At 40.7% G+C, this 22,736-nt stretch overlaps 1 protein-coding gene across 3 annotated transcripts in view; it reads right to left on the bottom strand.

The window, feature by feature from the left end:
* USP54 (ubiquitin specific peptidase 54) overlaps positions 1-22,736 on the bottom strand; it is a 121,226-nt gene that overhangs the window by 57,941 nt on the left and 40,549 nt on the right. For 2 of the 3 annotated variants that reach the window (XM_025397487.1, XM_025397485.1), the window contains exons 2-4: positions 14,262-14,487; positions 13,638-13,801; positions 9,565-9,657 (exon numbers count right to left, since the gene is read on the bottom strand). In XM_025397487.1, the coding sequence (XP_025253272.1) occupies positions 9,565-9,657; positions 13,638-13,784 (240 nt within the window). In that variant the 5' untranslated portion in view covers positions 13,785-13,801; positions 14,262-14,487. The remainder of the gene's footprint in view (positions 1-9,564; positions 9,658-13,637; positions 13,802-14,261; positions 14,488-22,736) is intronic. The other variant, XM_025397486.1, reaches the window with a different exon arrangement.

The following is a 22,736-nucleotide window of genomic DNA, read 5'->3' as shown; positions in this document are numbered from 1 at the left end:
AGAAATACCAAGAGAGAAGAGTTGAACTTCTTTCCCAAAAATTTATTCAGCCATGCTAAATACTGTTAAGTCAAACAACCATAGATCTAGATAGACAGTATGTCTAAAACTTCATGAAGGGAGGGCAAAGTGACTCACATCTGTAATCCTAGCAGCCTGGGAGGCCAAGGCAGGAGGATCACTTGAGGCCAGGAGTTTAAGACCAGCCTAGACAACATAGCAAGACTCTGTCTCCATTTTTTTTAAATAAAAAATTTAAAATTTAAATAAAACGTCATGAAGAAGCTAACTTCTGAAGCAGAGTTCTGAAAAGTGAATGTGGCTTGGCAAAAGGGAGGTAAAACTCCACGCAAAGTGAATGGCATCTGAAATGTCTAAGAGGTAGACATAGCAAGCGCACTATTATCATAGCTGAAATGGAGAATGCCTATGCAAGGAAAGGAAAGATAGGTAAAATTAGGTTTTGAAATGTTTGTAATCATACATTTTTAAGTGATTTAAGAAACAAGTGGGAGCCACTTCAGGATTATGAGAAGATACTAACTTCAATATAGCATTCCAGGGTATTCTTAGGTTTAAAAACAAATGAAGTAGGAAGATACTACAGATAAAGAGGCAATTTAGGGATCTGGAAAAAAGTAATCTTTTTACAAAAACAGTGGGCAAAAAGACTTACTACCAGAAATACAGACCAGAGGGGAAGCATAAAGAGAAATGACAATCTGTTAGCTGGGCGTGGTGGCGCACACCTGTAATCCCAGCTACTCGGGAGTCTGAGGCACGAGAATTGCTTGAACCCAAGAGGTAGAGGTTGCAGTGAGCTGAGATCATGCCACTGCACTCCAGCCTGGGTGATAAGAGCAAAACTTTGTCTCACAAAAAAACAAAAAACAAACAAAAAAAAATTACAATCTCCATGCTAGAATTCAGGCAATTTTAAATCTTTATACTTTAGTGTGCTTCCCAGAATGGCTGCAGTGCTTTTCTACATTTTATAATTAAAATAGTCATACAAAAAGAGAATAAACATAACATATACACAGCCAAAGAATAATAAACACCCACACACCCATGTGCCCACCACCCAATTTAAGAAATAGAAAAATAAACCATGAGTTTAAGCCTCTCCAACTGATTACATACCCTTACATGAAATCCACCCTCCACCTTCTATAGAACACAACTATCCTGAATTTTGTGAAAAGCATTTCCTTTTTCTCTACAGACTTATCACAAGCATGTACTCCTGAACAGTATGTTCTTCAGTTTTGCCTGGTTTTGATTTATATATAAACGGAATCATGATTCATATAGTCTTCTATGACTTGCTTTTTTCAATCAATGTGATGTTTTATGAGATTAGCCCAAGTTGTCGTATGCAGCTGCAGAATTCATTTTCATTACTGTATAGTATTTTACTATTGGAATAAACCATAATATTTAAATCCACTCTAGTGTAGTTGGAATGTGTTATTTAAATTTTTCTACAATCTCAAAATATACTACTTTGAACTTTCTCAAATATATCTTCTGGCACATTATGTATCAAGAAGTTTTCTACAATGTATTTCTAGGGGTGGAATTGCGAGGTGGTTACATGGTGCAAGTTCAATTCTACTAAGTAATGGTAAACGGTTTTCCTAAGTAGTGATATCAATTTATATTTCAGCTAGCAATGTATGTCAAGTCCTCATTATCCCACATTTTTGGTAACATGAACTTTTTTTTTTTTTTTTGAGATAGACCCTATCTGACACTCATGCTTGACTGCAGCAGTGTGATCAAGGCTCACTGCAGCCTCAACCTTTTGGGCTCAAGTATTTTCCCATCTCAGCCTCCCAAGTAGGTGGGACCACAGGCACACGCCAACATGCCCAGATAATTTTTAAAAATGTTTCCGTAGAGATAGGATCTCACTTTGTTGTCCATGGTGGTCTCAAACTCCTGAGCTCAGCAATCCTCCTGCCTCAGCCTCCCAAAGTGCTGGAATTACAGATGTGAGCCACCACCGCCTAGCAGTAACAATTTTATTAGATTTTTAAATGTCTACCAAACTGAAGGGTATGACTTAATTTACATTTCTTAGATTAATAATGGGGGAAAGCATTTTTCATACGCTCAGGGGTTATTTGGGTTTCCTATCCTGAAAAAGGCCTGTTTGTAGCTTTGTCCATTTTTCTCGACTCATTTTATTTATTTATTTATTTATTTATTTATTTATTTATTTATTGAGACAGAGTTTCGCTCTTGTTGCCCAGGCTGGAGTACAATGGCACAATCTCAGCTCACCACAACTTCCGCCCTCCAGGTTCAAGTGATTCTCCTGCCTCAGCCTGCCAAATAGCTGGGATTACAGGCATGTGCCAACATGCCCGGCTAATTTTGTATTTTTAGTAGAGACAGGGTTTCTCCATGTTGGTCAAGTTGGTCTCAAACTCCTAACCTCAAGTGATCTGCCCGCCTCGGCCTCCCAAAGTGCTGAGATTACAGGCGTGAGCCACCGCACCCGGCCTTTTATTTATTTTTTATAGGAATTCTCTGGAGTTCTATGCTGGATACTAATCTTCTGTTACATATATATGTTGAAGATATTTTCTCTAGGTTTGTAGCCTTGTCTCTTCGCATTCTTTATGGAGTCTTTAAATAAATGAAAGTTTCTGAATTTCTGTAGTAAAATTTATCAATTTCCTAACCTTTTTTTCATGTCTTATTTAATAAGTACTTCCCTATCCCTGAGGTCATGATACTCTCTCATAGTTTCTTCTAAAACTTAAAAAAAAAAAAAATTGGCCGGGCGCGGTGGCTCACGTCTGTAATCCCAGCACTTTGGGAGGCCGAGGCGGGCAGATCACGAGGTCAGGAGATCGACACCATCCTGGCTAACATGGTGAAACCCCGCATCTACTAAAAATACAAAAAATTAGCCAGGCATGGTGGCGGGTGCATGCAGTCCCAGCTACTCGGAAGGCTGAGGCAGGAGAATGGCGTGAACCCGGGAGGCGGGGCTTGCAGTGAACCGAGATTGCACCACCGAACTCCAGCCTGGGAGACAGCGAGACTCCGTCTCAAAAAAAAAAAAAATTGAGACGGAGTCTCACTCTGTCACCTAGGCTGGAGTACAGTGGCACAAACACAGCTCACTGCAGCCTTGACCTCCTGGGCTCAAGCAGACCTCCTGCCTCAGCCTCTCAAGTAGCTGGGCCAACAGGTGCGCACCACCATGCCTGTCTAATTTTTGACTTATTGTAGAGACAGGATCTCATTTTGTTGTCCAGGGTAGTCTCAAACTCTTAGGCTCAAGCGATCCTCCCACCATGGCCTCCCAGAGTGCTGAGGTTAGAGGTGTGAGTCACATTTTAGTCCTTAATTCATCTGAAATTCTTACTTTTGGTACGGTATGAAATAGGAAACTAATTTCCTTTTTTCTTTTCCCTATAGGGATAACTAATTGTCTAAACGCCATTATTGAAAAATCCACTTTCTCCTTAGATTCACAGGGCAAGTAGCAAGTTTCCTATATGACTATTTCTGAACCACAAATTTTGTTCCACTGATTTATTTGCCACACTGTGTAGATACCACATTATCTTAATTATTATAGTTTTATAATAATTCTTGATATCTCATAAAGTATGCTAGTCATTAATACTGTTTGGCAAATATCTCTGGTCTTACCCCTCTTAAGGATCACCATAGGACTACAGTTCCAGGTTCCCTTGTGGGTCAGTGGGACAAGATTAGTTCTGTTTCAATGAGCTGTGAGCAGAAGTGACCTGCTGAGCATTAACTGCCTGTGCAAAACCGTCCAAAGCTCTTTTTCCCTCTGGCTTAGCAACTAATATTTTATATGGTGATCAAGCATGGTGCTGTTCATGCCAGCACCTTGAGAGGCCAAGGTGGGAAGATGACTTGAGGCCAGGAATTCAAGACCAGCCTTGGGTAACATAGCAAGTCCTCATCTCTACCAAAAAGTAAATAAATAAAAAGGAGTTGGGCATGGTGGCACACATCTGTAGTCCTAGCTACTTGGGAGGCTGAGGCACAGAATTGCTTGACCCCAGGAAACTGAGGCTGCAGTGAACTATGACTGGTACCACTGTACTCCAGGCTGGGTGACAGAGCAAGATCCTATCTCTAAAAAATAATAATACTCAATACAATTGTAGCTTTGGTACCTAAGTGATATAATCAATCGTATCCCTACTTATCTTCAGTGAATGAGAAATAAATCTTTGGTATATTAATCACAGGGAGTTTAGGGTTCTTTGTTACCACAATATAATTTAGCACACTCTGGGCCAGGAATGGCAGTTCATGCCTGTAATCTCAGCACTTTGGGAAGCCGAAGTGAAAGGACTGCTTGAGCCCAGGAGTTCAAAACCAGCCTAGGCAACATAGTCAGAACCCATCTCTACCAAAAATTTAAAACTCAGCCAGACATGGTAGCACATGCCTGTGGTGCCAGCTACTCGGGAGGCAGAGGCAAGAGGACTCCTTGAGTCCAGGAGGTCGAGGCTGCAGTGAACTGTAATAGCCCCACTACACCTCAGCCTGGGCAACAGAACAAGATCCTATTTCAAATAAATAAATAAATAACTTAGCCTGCCTACTCTGAAGTCACACTCTGTTGTTATTTTTCAGTACTGTCCTATTTTTCCCTGTTTGTTATGTAAATTTCAGAACTGTCTTTTCTCAACTTCCAAAATAAGCCTACTGATGAGAGTATACATGAGTACAACCACATTGGAAAACAAATGGCATTATCTAAAAAAGTTGAAGACGTACATATTCTATGATCTAGCAATTCCAGTCCTGGGCATGTGTACAAAAGAAATGTGTACACATAGGTAAACATGTACAAAAATGTTCTCAGTAATACTCTTCATAAAAATTAAAAACTGGAAACAATCCAAATGACTGCCAACATTTGGTAGTTGGTCAGGCACAGTGGCTCACGTCTGTAATCCCAGCACTTTGGGAGGCCAAGGTGGGCAGATCACCTGAGGTCAGCAGTTTGAGACCAGCCTGGCCAACACGGAGAAACCCTGTCTCTACTAAAAATACAAAATTAGCCAGGCGTGGTGGCGCATGCCTGTAATTCCAGCTACTCAGGAGGATGAGGCAGAAGAATCGCTTGAAACCAGGAGGCAGAGGTTGCAGCAAGCTGAGATCGTACCATTGCACTCCAGTCTGCTCAACAAGAGCAAAACTCTGCCTCAAAAATGAAAAAAAAAAAAAGAAAAGAAAAGAAAAAAAGAAATACCATACAATAATGAAAATGAACTAGACCTACACACAACAACGTAGATGCTCTCATAAACATATTGCTGAGCTAAGAAACACACACAAAATTTACATAGAATGATTCCATTTACAATGAAGTCTCAAAAACAGGTAATCTTTAAATTAGATTAAGAATAAATATATAGGTAGTAAAACATCAGATAAAACAAGGAAATGGGCCAGGCGCGATGGCTCACGCCTGTAATCCCAGCACTTTGGGGGGCCAAGGCGGGTGGATCACAAGGTCAAGAGTTCGAGACCAGCCTGACCAACATGGTGAAACCCCGCCTCTACTAAAAATACAAAAATTAGCCGGGCATGGTGACATGCACCTGTAATCCCACCTACTTGGGAGGCTGAGGCAGGAGAATCACTCGAACCCAGGAGGTGGAGGTTGCAGTGAGCCGAGATTGTGCCACTGCATTCCAGCCTGGGCGACACAGTGAGACTCTGTCTCAAAAAAAAAAAAAGGAAATGATTACCACAAACATTAGGAAGTCCCTGGGAGAAAAGAGATCTGATTGAGAAAAAAGGGAGGATAATTTTCTTTCTTTTTTTTGTTTTGTTTTGAGACAGTGTCTTGCTCTGTCGCCCAGGCTAGAGTGCAGTGGTACGGTCCTGGCTCACTGCAACCTCCACTTCCCGGGTTCAAGTGATTCTCATACCTCAGCCTCCTGAGTAGCTGGGATTATGGGCATGTGCCACCACACCCGGCTAATTTTTTGTATTTTTAGTAGAGATAGGGTTTTGCCATGTTGGCCAGACTGGTCTTGAACTCCTTACACCTCAGGTGATCTACCCGCCTCGGCCTCCCAAAGTGCTGGGATTACAGGCATGAGCCACTGCGCCCAGCCAGTTCTGTTTCTACAGCTGGCAACAAACAGAAAATGCAATTTAAAAAGCATTTTATAATAGCAACAAAGTATATGCAGTAAATATGAATAAATCTTACAAAAATGGTATAAGACATTTGTGTAAAACCTCCACAGAGATCCAGTACAACAAGTAATCAAAGTCAACACCCTTGCAATAACTCTTCAAGTCAAAATAGAAAATTGCCAGTACCGGCAGGGCATGGTGGCTCACACCTGTAATCACAGCACTTTGGGAGGCTGAGGCGGGTAGATCACCTGAGGTGTAAGGAGTTCAAGACCAGTCTGGCCAACATGGCGAAAGACCAGTCTGGCCAACATGGCGAAACCCCAGCTCTACTAAAAACACAAAAAATTAGCCAGGCGTGGTGGTGGGTGCCTGTAATCCCAGCTACTTGGGGGGCTGAGGCAGGAGAATCGCTTGAACCTGGGAGGCAGAGGTTGCAGTGAGCTGAGATCGCACCATTGCACTCCAGTCTGTGCAACAAGAGCGAAAGCCCGTCTCAAAAAAAAAAAGAAACAGAACTGAATGTTATGCCTTGATGCAACAACCCACTATACTCTCTTATTGTTGCTTCTGACTTATCAGTAGATTGAGTTTTCTTGTAACAGTCATATCATCTGCAAATAACAGCAACTTTGTTTCATCCTTTATAATCTTTATATCTTTCCTTTGGGTTTGTCTTATTTACAATGATTAGAATCTAGTTCAATGATGGACTGTACTATTTTCATGTTCTATAAAAGTATTTTAATTTTTTTTATTTTTTTAGAGACAGGATCTTGCTCTATCACCCTGGCTGGAGTGTAGCGGCACAATCATAGCTCACTTCAGTGTTGAACTCCTGGGCTCAAGTGATCCTCCCACCTCAGCCTTCAGAGTAGCTGAGTCTACAGGTATGTGCCATTATGCCCCGCTAATTTTTGTTTTCTTTGTAGAGATGGGGTCTTCCTATGTTGCCCAGGCTGGTCTCACATTGCTGGCTTCAAGTGATCCTCCCATCTTAGCCTCCCAAAGCACTGGGAATACAGGCATAGCCACTGCTCACAGCCCTATAAAAGTAGTTTTAAAGTGGGGAACAAGAGACATCGTACAGGAGGACCCAGGTGCTGATGGCTCATTTCAAGTGTACTCCTTCATATGTTTATCACCATTTCCCTTCTCTCAGAAAATGAAGCCCTCCATCCTGGATGAGGGAATAGCTCTTGAAAACTGGCTATTCTAACAATTTAAACTTCTTAACAACTAAAATCAAGTTCAGCTCATCCACACTTCCAAATTAATCTATCTGCATTACAAGTCTATAATTTTCAAATCAAGTATACAATAATTAAAAGAATAGAAACAATGCCATCTAAAACGTGAAGTGTGTTCAAACTAGAGACTAATTATTTAACATCTATATAGCACTGAGGAACTGAAAAGCACTTAGGGGAAAAGAATCAAACTTTTAATACACTCCCAACACAACAGATGAGGCAGTGAAGGAAAATAAATCTCTTGGTTAGATCAGGCAGTGATGTAATGAGGAAAGTACCAGAATTCTAACACATCCCCAGAGTTATGAAGACCCAAAATATAGCCTTTGATAAATACATCCCCAAGACCATTTATCTATCCACCACAAGCAACTGTCTCTCTGAAAGAGTCCCAAAATATTTCCTCAGCCCAACAAATTGACAATTTCCCTTCTGTACTTGTGTATCTCAGAGGGTAGTCTAGTGGTTGGCTTTCTTCATCTTTCCAGCTTATATAACGATACTGATTTATACTAAGTAACAGTTTGTCCCTCAGGAAAATGAAATATAACAAGAGTGTGGCAGCCAGTTCTCCAGAGTCCTACCCAGATCAATGAAGAGTACAGCACAGTCCTGACTAGTCAAAGGCCTCTCAGAGGTCATATAAGTGCTCTCATCCCTTCTTGGTACAGACAAGAGTTTCCAGAGTCAGACAGTTCTTCTACTAGGGACTTCTCCAGGATTCACATTTCCCTAGTAAGTATCCCAAACATGTTTTGCTTTTTTGTTTTTCTCTCCCTTTCTGAATGACATTTTTTGTTGTTGTTTGTTTTTTTCTCCCTAGCATGGCCCTAATGCCATGAATCAGACTTCTTTTGGACTTACTGACCACAGGACTACTGTATTTCTTCTTTATCTAAGTTAGATACTTAATGTATCTTTCAGAAAATCAGATAAAATGCCCTTTGGATGGACCCCTGTCTAAATGGGCACAGTAAGAAATGTTATATTCAACTTGTAAGAGATTTGGTTGTATTAAAATTCATATTTGAACTCCCCAATAAACCAATAATTTATATTCTATATATTGTTACAAGTTATAATGGTTCCAGCTGGGCATGATGGCTCACGCCTGTAATCCCAGAACTTTGGGAGGCCGAGGCGGGCATCACCTGAAGTCAGGAGTTGGGAGGCCAGCCTGGCCAATACAGTGAAACCCCGTCTCTACTAAAATTAAAATTAGCCAGGCGTGGTGGTCGGCGCCTTGGGAGGCTATTTGGGAGGCTCCCTATTTGGGAGTCAGGAGTTCAAGACCAGCCTGGCCAACATGGTGAAATCCCATCTCCACTAAAAATATATTTCAAAAACTAGTCACCACCTACTGGGGAGGCGGAGGCAGGAGAATCATTTGAATCTGGGAGGGGGAGGTTGCAGTGAGCCGAAACTGCACCATTGCACACCAGCCTGGGTGACAAGAGCAAAACTCCGTCTCAAAAAGAAAACAAAACAAAAAAACAAGTTATAGTGGTTCCAAACAAAGGGTAGAAAACAAGATGTTTATGACCCAAGTGGCAAAAATTCAGAAGAATCACTTATCTCTTTCTAAAAATATCTGCCCGGCCGGGCGCGGTGGCTCACACCTGTAATCCCAGCACTTTGAGAGGCCGAGGCAGGCGGATCACCTGAAGTCAGGAGTTCGAGACCAGCCTGGCCAACATGGCGAAACCCCGTCTCTACAAAAATACAAAAATTAACGGAGCATGGTGGTGCGCGCCTATAATCCCAGTTACTCAGGAGGCTGAGACAGAAGAATTGCTTGAACCCAGGAGGCGGAGGTTGCAGTGAGCTGAGATTGTACCAGTGCACTCCAGCCTGGATGACAGAATGAGGCTCCGTCTCAGAAAAAAAAAAAAGGAGAAGCATACTTGCATAGTATTCTGTCACATCAAATAGAGCTGCATAAGCAAAACAGGTTCAGTAAAAGAGACTACCCAAGTCAAGTACTAATTCTTTGAAGCAAGCAAACCAATCATATCCATTTTTGCACTAAACCACAGGTAGATAATTCAGTAACAAATTCTTTAGCATCATCCTGATTAACCAAACCACCTTGATATTGACCATGTGGCCACCCAATGGTAGTGAGAAGAAACTAATTGGAAGTACTTACCTTGAGAGCACAAAAGATGCAGGAATCTCCCATGCACTTGTGAGTTGTAAGCTGCCTAAAGCTACGTCGGAAGATATCCAAGTGCCACAAAACCTGGTGAGAAAGGGAAAACATTTCATTACTCTATAAAAAGCCACCATTTAATTTTAAAGTAAAAGAGTTCAAGCAAACATAGGTAATGACTGCAGAAGATATCTTTATTCCCAGAGAAAACTTCATTCTAGTATATTAAAACAACTGTGAAAAATGGTGAGATATCTAACAGGAAAAATGAATGGTCATATTCTGGGAAAGATATTAATTTGAACATAAAGTGAAGGTAATACAGTTAAAATATGACATGACATACATCAAATGTGATCCTGAAGAGGAAATTTATGGGTTAAAGCTGAAGAATAAGGATTTACATTAATGATCCACACAAGAAAAGCAAGAATATTTTATAACTTATATTAGAAATGTGAACCCATAGAAATGTGAACTGTAGTATGGAATTTTTTCTTTGTTAGAACTCTCAATTTTTAGACATTTCTAAGAGAATTGTGATCTCCTTAAGTCAATAGGGTAAAAAATTATGATTTCTATACTTTTGTTGAAATGGAAAAAAAATATGATATTAACAGTGATAAATCATGTTATAGTATATACCCTTGATGTGATGTGTTGAAAACGGCACTATACTTTTGTGGTCTTCCTCCCCAAAACCTATTACCCTAGTCTAATCATGAGAAAAGCATTAGACAAATTCCAATAGGGGAAGGGGGATATCCAAAAAAATACTTGATGAGTACTCCTCAAAACTGTCAAAGATTATCAAAAACATAAACATTCTGAGAAAATGTCACAGCTAAGAGAAGCCTAAGAAGACATGACAAGTAAATCTAAATGTGGTATCCTGGATGAAATCTTGGGCCAGGAAAGGACAGCAGGTAAAAACTAAGGAAATCTGAATAAATTGCAATTTTTAGTTAAAAAAGAAATGATGTAATATATAGCATAATGCCTTAGGAAGCTCCCCCCTTGCTAGGAAAGCATTTAATGTCATAATATGTGAAAAAGCATAATTTCTGGAGCCCGAGATGACGCACACCTCTGGAGCTTCTTCTTACTTATATGTCTCAAGATCCATACTCTAAAAGTTCTTTGAAACTGGCTATGCTCCCAAGTAAATAACATCTTTTTATAACAAACGTAATAAGTTCAACTCATCTGTGGCAAATACAGCTTTGAAACCAAAAGTCAGAATATTAGCTCATAGCAACAACTATTTTCAACATGTAACATGATTATAATAGGGACTCCAAAACCACCAATGCCTCAATCATTAAGTATGGATACAGAAATATGTATATGTGTGTGTGTGTATACATATATATAATGTATTGTATATGGCACTGGAAATTAGAATGGAAACTCATAAACAGCATTGTTTCAACTGACAATATAAATAGACCACATAGAAAAAAACAATTATAAAAATGGGACTATGGCCAAGAAGGGGGTAAACATACACATTTATATCAATGCCTTCTTTTGCCTGCTTCTAAATCACAAAAGTATTACCAGGATAAAAAGTAACTAAAAAAACTAATATGTGGCCAGGTGTGGTGGCTCATGCCTGTAATCTCAGCACTTTGGGAGGCCAACGCAGGAGGATCGCTTGAGCCCAGAAGTTCAAGACCAGCCTAGGCAATTACAGTGAGATCCCCTCTCTACAAACAATTAAAAAAAAAAAATTAGTCAGGTATGGTGGCACGTGTCTGTAGTCCTAGCTACTAGGGAGGCTGAGGTGGGAGGATCGCTTGAGCCCAGGATGTTAAGGCTGCAGTGAGCTATGAGTACACCACTGCACTCCAGCCTTGGCGACAGAGTGAGACCCCTGGCTCCAAAAAAAGAAATAAAGAAAGAAAACTAATATGCATCATCCAGGACAAAAACCTAGCCAACTCCACCTAAACACATGAAATTTGTGGTAATAATTAGGGAAAGCACTTAAAATTTTTTTTATAGGGTTGCCAGCACATAATTTTTTAAAAAAATTGTTTTCAAATAAAAACTTAAAAACTGAGAAAGAGACTGGGCACCGTGGCACACACCTGTAAGCCCAGCACTTTGGGAGGCCGAGGTGGGCAGATTACCTGAGGTCAGGAGTTCAAGACCAGCCCAGCCAAAATGGCGAAACCCCGTCTCTACCAAATGTACAAAAATTAGCCCGGTGTGGTGGCAGATGGTCTGTAATCCCAGCTATTCAGGAAGCTAAGGCAGGAGAATCGCTTGAACCCAAGAGGCGGAGATGGCAATGAGCTGAGATCCCACCACTTCACTCTAGCCTGGGCAACAAAGCGAGACTCCGTCTCAAATAAATAAAAACTGAGAAAGAGCATGAAACTTTTATTACTTAGATAAGCTTGGCAACATTCTTGTATTATGAATGAGGAAACTCAGACACTATTACCTGTACAAGGTCACAAGACTAGTCTACAGAATGGCTAAAACTAGAACCCAGGTCTCCTCCTAATGCCCAAGACCATTGTTCTTTATACTAAACATCTTGTCTTCTCTCATAGCAACCTATTTTCTCATAACATCTGAGGAGTCAAGCTAATATTTTACCCAAGTATAATTATCTTGGGTGGAAAATTTCATTTACTTTTACACTGAAGAGCAGAAAAGAAGAGAAAGTAATTACTTGAAAGTTAGGCCAAGGGGGATGAACTTAACACGCTATGGGCGTGACTGGGCAGAGCAGACAGGCAGAAAGCTTTGGGATTCTAAGACCACTTAAGTAGCAAGCAACAGTGAAAGGGAAAATGTAGGGTAGATAATCACCTTAAGGGAATTTACTTTCCCCTAGCTCTATTCAAGTGTATCTGACTAGACACCAGTTATGAGCCAAAACAGGAGAGCTCAAAGGGAGGAGATAAATTGGACAAAGACTAGACTCCATTCAATATGTGGGCCAAAAGCCTGAATATTAAGAGACAAGATTAACATACCTGAAAGTCTTTGACTTGTGGAAAGAATTTTGCTTCTATACTAGAGAAAAGCATCTAGGATAACACACCTGGCTCCCAAAAGGAAAAACAGAAAACAGGCCAGGCGCAGTGGCTCACGCCTATAATCCCAGCACTTTGGGAGGCTGAGGCAGGTGGATCACTTGAGGCTAGGAGTTCAAAACCAGCCTGGCCAACATGGTAAAACCCTGTCTCTACTAAAAATACAAAAATTAGCTGGGTGTGGTGATGCACAGCTGTAATTCCACCTACTTGGGTGGCTGAGGCATCAGAATTGCTTGAACCGCCGAGATCACCCATGGTCCCAGCTACTCAGGAGGCTAAGGCAGGAGGATCACCTGAGCCCCGGAGGTCAAGGCTGCAGTGAGCTGTGATTGGGCCACTATACTCCAGCCTTGGCAATAGAATGAAACTCTGTCTCAACAAAAAAAAAAAAGAAAAGAAAAATAAGAACCCGTAGAGATTGCTCAGGAAAAAAAGTTGATAAATAGAAAGATGAGCCAGGCGCGGTGGCTCCCGCCTGTAATCCCAGCACTTTGGGAGGCCGAGGCGGGTGGATCACAACGTCAGGGGTTCAAGACCAGCCTGACAAATATGGTGAAACCCTGTCTCTACTAAAAATACACAAATTAGCCAGGCATGGTGGCGGGCACCCATAGCCCCAGCTACTGAGGAGGCTGAGGCAAGAGAATCGCTTGAACCTGGGAGACGGAGGTTGCAGTGAGCCAAGATCGCGCCACTGTACTCCAGCCTAGGCAACATAGCAAGACTCCATCTGAAAGATCACCTGGCCCATTTACCTCCCTTTAGGCATGTAAATAATAGTAGTTACAGTTATTATTTTTTCTCTTACCATTATTAATCCCTCTTTTTGTAAATGAGGTAATTGAGATTCAAAGAGATAAAGTGACTTGCCAAAGATCACACAGATAAATGTAAAAATGACCTCAGGTTACTAACCTCAAACAGAGACTATCAAGAATTTTATTTAAAAAGAGTTACCAGAAATACAGCATCAGCAATTAAAAGTCAAAGTTCACCAAAAATAATTACCCTTACCTGCAGGGCACTGTTGAGGAAGCAGCTGTTTTGCCCTGGCTCATTGCTGAGGCCTTTGCTAGGGGCTATGGAGGTTGAGCTTCGAGGTGCAAACATCCCTTGTACACTACCACGACCCCCTGAAAAATAATTTCTCTTCCAAGACATTATTGTTCACATTTAGCCTGAAAAAAAACGGAGAAGGTTTTGTGCCTTTTTGGCAGGAATTTATGTCTGCTAAAGTTCTAAAAGGAAAGGGAATCCAGAATTTAGTGAATTTATGTTGGAAGATTTTGAGTTTACCACCTTCCAAATATCATCTGCATAGTTCAAGGGACTCAGGTATCCTCCTAGATCTAGATGACAGAGTCCTTCCTCACTTGTTCCAAACAATCTCCAAAATGTAACATGGCACAGGACTAATGCAAACAGAGAAATCCTTAAGTATTGCTTCCTTCTATTTTTCTTGAACAGCCTCAATAACGTCCTGGTGAAGTGGGTGTAATTCTCAACTCCAGCAGCATCCAGGATCAGGGTAAGATGTGTTCTTCAAGCTTGTTGATAATGCTTCTTATGGACTGAAGATTCTTCCAACTGGAAGGAGAGGTAGACAGATAAGCAAGAATCCAACATAACCCTCCTCGCCCTTTATTGCCTTGTCTCATCATCCTCTGAAGCAAAAACTTAAATTCTGAGCAACTGCAAAAGGTTCCACAAAGCCAAGAAGAAGCCTGTTTGAATCATCTGAGGTTTTTGTTGATGTTCTTGCTCCTTCTTTTTAATGTGCCCCAAACTTCTATTGTCTCATCCAGATCTTCAGCAAGTCTCTCCTCTTTCTTCTGGGACTAGAATAGCCAGCTGTGTCAGAGAGCTTTAACAGAAATAAAAAAAATCAAAAGCTTGCGTCACTTAATGACTCTACTGGCTTTGGACTGTTCTGCCAAGATCAACGTTGCCTCACCTCTTGCTATAAACTGGAAACCTTGGCAAACAATGCCAAAAAAAAAAAAGGAAAAAAAAAAAAAAGAGAGAGAGACACCCAAACTAAAGAGATGGAAAAAAGGTATGAACAGCTTTACTTTCAGGGGAAAATTATCTGCAATTTTCTTGAAACACAAGAAAGTTGATCTGGATAGAAATAAAACCCAAATACAAACTTTCCAGTATCAGGCTAACACAAAACAAATCACCAAGTAAGCACACACCAACTAGGAACTGAAACAGTTTCTTTTGGACATTGTGAATAAAGCACTTTCTAAAAGGTGTTTTCCAAGAATATGCTTACGAAAACCTGCTTAAAAGTGAGAGCAGTCTATGTGAGCAGTCTAAGATCTGTTCTGAGTAAAGATGTTCCACCCAGAGAAACACTGATGGTGAGTAAACCACAAGTCCTTAACATGCAGTTCAAGAGAACTAAATCTCCTCCTGCCCTGTTTGTTTGTTTGTTTCATTTTTGCCAGAGGATCAGAGAGATAATTTGGGTTACAAATCACTTAATCTCCAGATTATATCCAAGGGCTCACAATCAGAGGCAATCCATTGACCAACTTTAGTTTTCAACTAATTAAAATGCCAGTGAGGCAACAGAGAGTAATACCAAAGCAAGTATGTTCCCTGGAAGGAAATCACCACATCTCCAACTTTAAGTTTTCCTATAAGGCTGCCATGTCCATCTACATAAGGAAAAATGTTTAAATGTTAAGTGTTAAATTTGCCAAGATCAACAATTCCTCAATCTTCTCCCTTCCTTCTCACCATCATATGCACCATCTAAAAACGCAAAAATGCTTTAACATCTTAATCACTCTCTGGGAGATCACCTAGCATTGTCTACAGCATGTCCAGTGGAAAAACTGAGGTACAGGAATATTAAATGGTTGCATAAGACTGTTCTTTCCCTTCTGTAAATTCCTAGACTATTTATAATCTACATGTCACAATTAAAGTATTTGATTATACAGTGTACTGTCACATTATTCTCTATTTTTATTACCCTCTGTTTTATATCGTATCTGTCATAATATGACTACATGAAATGAAATAGTAACTACAGTTAGGTATGTGCTAAACACGATACTTACGTCCTTTATTCAATATTCACAACAGTCCTATCAGATAGTTATTAATAGTTCCATTTTACAGAAAAGTAAAGGGAGGCTTAAAGACATTAACTTGCCCAATTCAACGCTGGTAAGTGGCAGAGCTAGAAATGTTTGACTATTAAACTATGACTCAATTATATATTTTATTATTCTATTCCAAAAGCTCCTATTACAGTGCTAGTCATAAGGAGGCAGTCAATAAATACTGCCTGATGATTAACATGACACCAGAAAAGAACCCATGTCTCCCACACAGACTATAAGACCCTCACCTCTCTACACACACCCTCATACACACCCCACTCAAGGCCACCAAACAACTTCCAACAAGCCATGCAGCATTCCTTCAGCTCAACTGCTGCAAAGGAATGACAAGTACCAAGCCTCCACTTTGCTCACAGCCAAAAGGACTTGGCACACAGGTGGGGTTTCCAATATCCACATTAGGAGCTTAATGAAACTCAGCCTGCCCTATGACACACACTCCTGAGTACAGGGAGCAAAAGGAGAAAAACACAGTAGCAGAGAAAAGATTCTCAGGCTCTGAAGGGCAGTATTATGTAGGCTAAAGCAGTAAGTCCTCAGACCTGTTTTAGGTGTGTCACCAGCTAGAAGTGACAGCATAAAGACCAGACAAGAGAGGCAGTAACAAGTGGTCCAGAGAAATACTAACACCAAAAACATTTCACTTAAATTGTAGATATAGCATTAAACAACGTAATCCTTCTCCAATGCCATTTACTGAAGATATGTGAGGAGGGGAATTATAGTTTTATCTGTATGGCTCTCACTACCTAGTTTATTTGTTTGTTTGTTTTGTTTTGTTTTGTTTTTTGAGGCGGAATCTCACTCTGTCGCCCAGGCTGCAGTGCAGTCGCGCGATCTTGGCTCACTGCAGCCTCCACCTCTTAGGTTCAAGCAATTCTCCCGCCTCAGCCTCCCAAGTAGCTGGGATTACAGGCATGCACCACCATGCTCAGCTATTTTTTATATTTTTGTATTTAGTGGAGACAGGGTTTCCCCATGTTGACCAGGATGGTCTCCAACTCCTGACCTCAGGTGACCCTCCCGCCTCGGCCTCCCAAAGTTCTGGGATTACAGGCGTGAGCCACCATGCCTGGCACCTATTATATTTAGTACAGTAACATCCTATACAGGTTTGTAGCATAGGAGCAGTAGGCTATATCATATAGTCTAGGTGTGTAGTAGGCTACATCATCTAGGTTTATGCAAATTCACTTAAATGATATTCACGCAGTGACAAAACCACCTCACAACACATTTCTCAGAACATATTCCTGTTGTCAAGCAAAACATGGCTGCACTTTTGCCATACTTTTACCTAACAATCCTACTCCTAGATATTTTACCATAAAGAAATAAAAAATTGGGCTGGGCATGGTGGCTCATGCCTAAAATCCGAGAATGGGAGGCCGAGGCTGGTGGATCACTTGAGGTCTGGAGTTCGAGGCAAGCCTGGGCAACAACGTAAACTTCTAGGAAAATAAAAGCCAAAATTGGGATGGAAGCATGTCATCTTATTACTTATTACTTATTTCCTTGTGTAACACAGTTACTAAGTTGTATGTCCCACTGTTCCCAATCTGAAAACACTAGCCTCCTGTGGGTAAGCCAAAAACTTTTCCACGTATGATATGATGGAAAACAGTGGGTCTCAACCTTTTTGCAGTGCCTCACATCCAAAGGCAGATTTACCAACCCACTAATGAAACTTAAGCTTCAGGGCTCTTTCTCTTGCACAGATTCTCAAGGCCCAATATCTCATTTTCTGTTTCAAAAAATATTTTCCTTAAAGGAGGCCCTCTGAATTGTATAAGCTTCAAGTGTCACAGAATCTGAGTCTGCCCCATCCACATTACATAAACTGGGCTTTTATAGTATATGTCACTTGAGAAAATACATAATTCAAAAAGCTACTTTGAATTCAGTAATACTAATAACTTTGCATTTTATAAAAGAAACATCTAATGTTATTCTCTGTATAAAATTTGCTTTACCTAAATAGATCTAAATATAATATTTAGTCCACATTTGGATTTTGGATTCTTGTGTTCACAGCAAGTAACTCCACAGTCCACAGGGCTAAATTGAAAAGATCATTACAGATTAAGGCTGCCAGAATTAAAGGCATACCTCTAGAAGCTGGTGACCTTTAGAAAAAAACACTTTCCCTGTATTAGTGAAATACAGAGAATGATTCCTTCACAAGTATACACAGTACAGCTTAATGTGCTACCATTTTTCTCAGGCCAAAGTAATAAACCAGGCTCCAGCTGCAGCCACCCTAATTATCCCCCACTGTATTCTTCACCAACAAAGTCAGCTTCTCTCAGCCTCTGTTTCTGAAAAAACCCAAAGCAGTCATTCAAATGGAACTGGCTTGTGCATAAAGGGAGACGAGGCCTGGAAGGACACTGGGCCAGGAGGAGCCTGGCGCCCTAAGAGACAGTGGGGTAAATGAGGTCCAGAGAGCTACAGGTTATTAGCATAAGAGATTCATTATGAGCAGAGCTGGAATTGAACTGAAACCAATGAAGACTAGATAGAATTTGTTCCTGCAAAGCCTGGGAACCCTTTGATAAAACCAGGTGTAAAGTGTGGGAAGTTTCGAAGGAGATGAATTTTTTTTTTTTTTTTTTTTTTTTTTTTTTTTGTGACAGAGTTTCGCTCTGTCGCCCAGGCTGGAGTGCAGTGGCACGATCTCGGCTCACTATAAGAGCCACCTCCACCTCCCAGGTTCAAGCAATTCTCCCACCTCAGCCCCCGAGTAGCTGGGATTACAAGTGTGTGCCACCATGCCCAGCTATTTTTTGTACTTTTAGTAGAGACGGGGTTTCGCCACGTTGGCCAGGCTGGCCTTGAACTCCTGGCCTCAAGTGATCCACCCACCTCGGCCTCCCAAAGTGCTGAGATTACAGGCGTGAGCCACCACGCCCAGTCAAGGAGATGGACCTTTTAAGCTAATTAGTTTCACAGTAACTAAAGTTCAATAAAGTCTTTAAGGAGACACTACTAATTCCATGTGTAGAGAACTCCAAGACATTAATAAAAACAATAGTATCAACGTATCTCCACTAAGGCATTTATTAACTACATAGGAAAACATAGTAGTTTCACAATGGAGAAACCCAGCAGAAACTACCTTAACCAAGTGATCAAGGTCAAAATAACCAGTAATAATACATACTGACATCACGAATGCCATGATATGATGTACTGAAAAGGACACAAAATTATTTCTGTGGTATTCTTGCCTAAACCATAATCTCAGTTCAATCATCAGAGAATATCAGACAAATCCAAATTAAGGAATATTTGACAAATAGTCCTCAAATTGATATTGATCAATATTCTACAAAAATGTCAAGGTTATAAAAGACAAAGGCTGAGAAACTTTTACAGAATACAGAAGAGTAAGGAAGAAAAACACCTAAAATGCAATGTGAGATTCTAGATAGGATCCTGGAACAGAAAAAGAACAATGCAGCCTGTGCAAGATGGCGAGCGAGACCCTGTCTCTACAAAACAAACCAAAAAAAATTTTCTGAAACAAAGTCTCGCTCTTGTTGCCCAGGCGGGATCTTGGCTCACTGCAGCCTCGGTCTCCCAGGTTCAAGCAATTCTCCTGCCTCAGCCTCTGGAGTAGCTGTGATTACAGGCGCCTGCCACCATGCCCAGCTAATTTTTGTATTTTTAGTAGAGACGGGGTTTCACCATGTTGGCCAGGCTGGTCTCCAACTGCTGACCTAAGGTGATCCGCCCGCCTCAGCCTCCCAAAGTGCTGGGATTACAGGTGTGAGCCACTGCACCTGGCCAAAAAATATTGTTTTTAATTAGCCAGGCTAACGCTTGCCTGTAGTCCCAGCTACTCAGAAGGGTGAGGCAGGAGGACTTTTTGAGCCTGGGAATTTGAACCTGTAGTAAGCTATGACTGTGCCACTGCACTCCAGCCAGGGTGACAAAGCAAGACCCCATCTCTAAAAATAAAAAAGTAAAATAAATTACAATTTTAAAAAACTGAAAATAAAAAAGTAAAACGAATAATGGTAGGCAAACTGGTAAAATTCAGGAAAGCTCTTTAGTTAACAGTGTTGTACCAATACTATTAATTCCTGGTTCTGATAAATGTATTATGGTTATATAAGATGGTATCATTAGAGGTAACTATTTTTGCAACTTTTCTATAAATTCAAAATAAAAAACATTTTAAATTATGCAAATAATTCACTGAAGAAGATGGAACTTTTGGCCCAAAAGGGATTGAAGCATTTGGGTAATAAATATCTATATGTCTAAAGGTAGGTGGACCAAGATAGATTTATAGGAAAAGAAGATAAGTGGCCGGGCGCGGTGGCTCACGCCTGTAATGCCAACACTTTGGGACGCTGAGGTGGGCAGATCACGAGGTCAGGAGTTCGAGACCAGTCTCGCCAACATAGTGAAACCCCATCTGTGCTAAAAATACAAAAATTAGCTGGGCATGGTGGCATGTGCCTATAATCCCAGCTACTCAGAGGCTGAGGCAGGAGAATTGCTTGAACCAGGGAGTTGGAGGTTGCAGTGAGCCGAGATCACGCCACTGAACTCCAGACCGGCAACGGAGCGAGACTTAGTCTCAAAAAAAAAAAAGAGAGACATTGACCTAGTTTGTGATCCTAGAGTCCACTGAGGGTTACATGTGAAACCTCTTGGCTTACTATGTTTAACATCACAGTATGGCAATTAATGGGTTGTTTTATTAGTCCAGAAACCTGTTTCTCAGAGCTAAATGTGCACAGAATGAATTAACAGAGAACTTTAAAACTGCAACATCAGGGGTAAGTAAATGTAAAATGATAGGGGTCTTGTTAGGATGATGAAATTATGGATTTTTTCCTTTTTTATATTTTCTAAATTAACTATAATTTATAAATAATCTATAAACTATCACTTCCTTAAAATAGGGGCTTAAACACATTTTCCCTAAAAATAGAGTGAAGGGACTCGAGACCAGAGATAACCAACCATTGAGACCCGTAATATCCTAACAATATGAAAGCTGGTTAATAATTGGTAACTATTTCCTTTTTAGAAACAGAGGGCCTAGTGCGGATCTCTATTTCCTTTCATTCTATTCTCACTGCTGCTGCTACTAAGGTTCAGATCCTCACCACCTCTAGACCACTGCACCACATTACTGACTCACTGCCAGTCCTCTAATCCTACATGTCACTACCACCTGACTCCTAAAACACACTCCACACCATGTCACTCCCCTTTTCAAAATATTTAATGGCTCCTAGAGGGAGATATTCTTTTGGCTGGAAAAGAATAATGGTATTTTTCTAATTCACAGGAAAGAAAATTAATAGATAGATTTTTCACAAGTTTCTCTCCCATAATTTTTTCTTACCTACTTAGTCTACTGCTAGCAATACAAGAACTTGAACAAACAGTAGCAAAATTAAGGGGGAAAAAATCAAGCAGTCAATTGGACCTATTTTAACAACTTTTTTCCTAACTGACTGTGTTAAGCCATTTTTGCACTGCTATAAAGAAATAACCAAGGCTGGGTAATTTATAAAGAAGTTTAATCAGCTCATGGTTCTGCATGCTGTATGGGAAGCATGGCACCAGCATCTGCTCAGCTTCTGGTAAGGCCTCAGGGAGCTTACAATCATGACAGACTGCAAAGGGAAGCCCAGGTGTCACATGGCTAAAGAGAAAAGGGGGAGGTCTCAGACTCTCTTCAACAACCAGATCTTGCATGAATTAACTGGGTGAGAATTCAGTCATCACCGAGCTATTCATGAGGGATCCACCCCCAGGATCCAATACCTTCCACTAGGCCCCAACATTGGGGATCACATTTCAGCATTAGATTTGAGGGAACAAACATCCAAATCATATCACTGAATCGTGTTCATGATTGTGATTTTTATGCTGCATATTTTTGATGTTCACATATTCTGCCAATAAAATTAATTCCTGGCCAGGCATAGTGGCTCACGCCTGTAATCCCAGCATTTTGGGAGGCTGAGGTGGGCAGATCACAAGGTCAAGAGATCAAGACCATCCTGGCCAACATGGTGAAACCCCATCTCTACTAAAAATACAAAAATTAGCTCGGCGTGGTGGCAGGCGCCTGTAGTCCCAGGAGGCTGAGGCAGGAGAATCTTGAACCCGAGAGGCGGAGGTTGCAGTGAGCCAAGATCGTGCCACTGCACTCTAGCCTGGTGATAGAGCAACACTCCATCTCAAAGAAAAAAAAAATTAATTCCTAATTATAAGATGGAATTAAATATGCCTGGCACCAGCGTAAAGTTTGAGAATCACCGGACCTTACCACAAGTTCCAGCTTCATCTACTCATTCACTCACTGATCAGATATTTCATTGATCATTACGTGCCTCTCATTCATCCTCCACTCCAAGTACACTAGACTCCTTTCTGTATAACAAATATACCCTGTCCTCTACTTTCTCATTGTCTTGACTCTAGTATTGCCTCTCTCTGGAATGCCTTTCCTCTCCATTTATTCTTGCTGAAAATCGTAACTATCCTACAAGGAAAAGCCTTCCTAGATCATTCTCTCACCTTCTCACCTTTCCAATCTCCCAATTTATTTCATCCTCTTCTGTGCTCTCAGTGCATGGGAAGGGTCTGGATTACAATACTCACATTCTCCCTCATATTACAGTTATTTGTGTACATGGACTACATTTTATCTTAAGGGCATCTTTTTTATTCCACACAAAGGTTGAATATAATAGGCACTGAATCACTGAGAGTTTCATTGAAAGAGAAAACTTTTTGTTTGAAGGTACCTAGCCTAGAACAACCAATTCTAACATCCTGATAAATTCTGACTCTCCTTAAAGAAAAGAACTGACAAAATGGCCATATCTAGCTTGAGATACTGCTGACAACTTCTTCTAATAGTGACTGTATCAATGGAAACAATATTGGCTTCTGATTCAAGCTTGACAATAGAAAGAGATAAGCATCTACAACCATA

This window comes from Theropithecus gelada, chromosome 9 (assembly GCF_003255815.1).
Source record: "Theropithecus gelada isolate Dixy chromosome 9, Tgel_1.0, whole genome shotgun sequence".
Classification (NCBI taxonomy): domain Eukaryota; kingdom Metazoa; phylum Chordata; class Mammalia; order Primates; family Cercopithecidae; genus Theropithecus; species Theropithecus gelada.
Note: the sequence above shows the minus strand (reverse complement) of the source record. Positions and strands in the feature narration are given on the sequence as shown.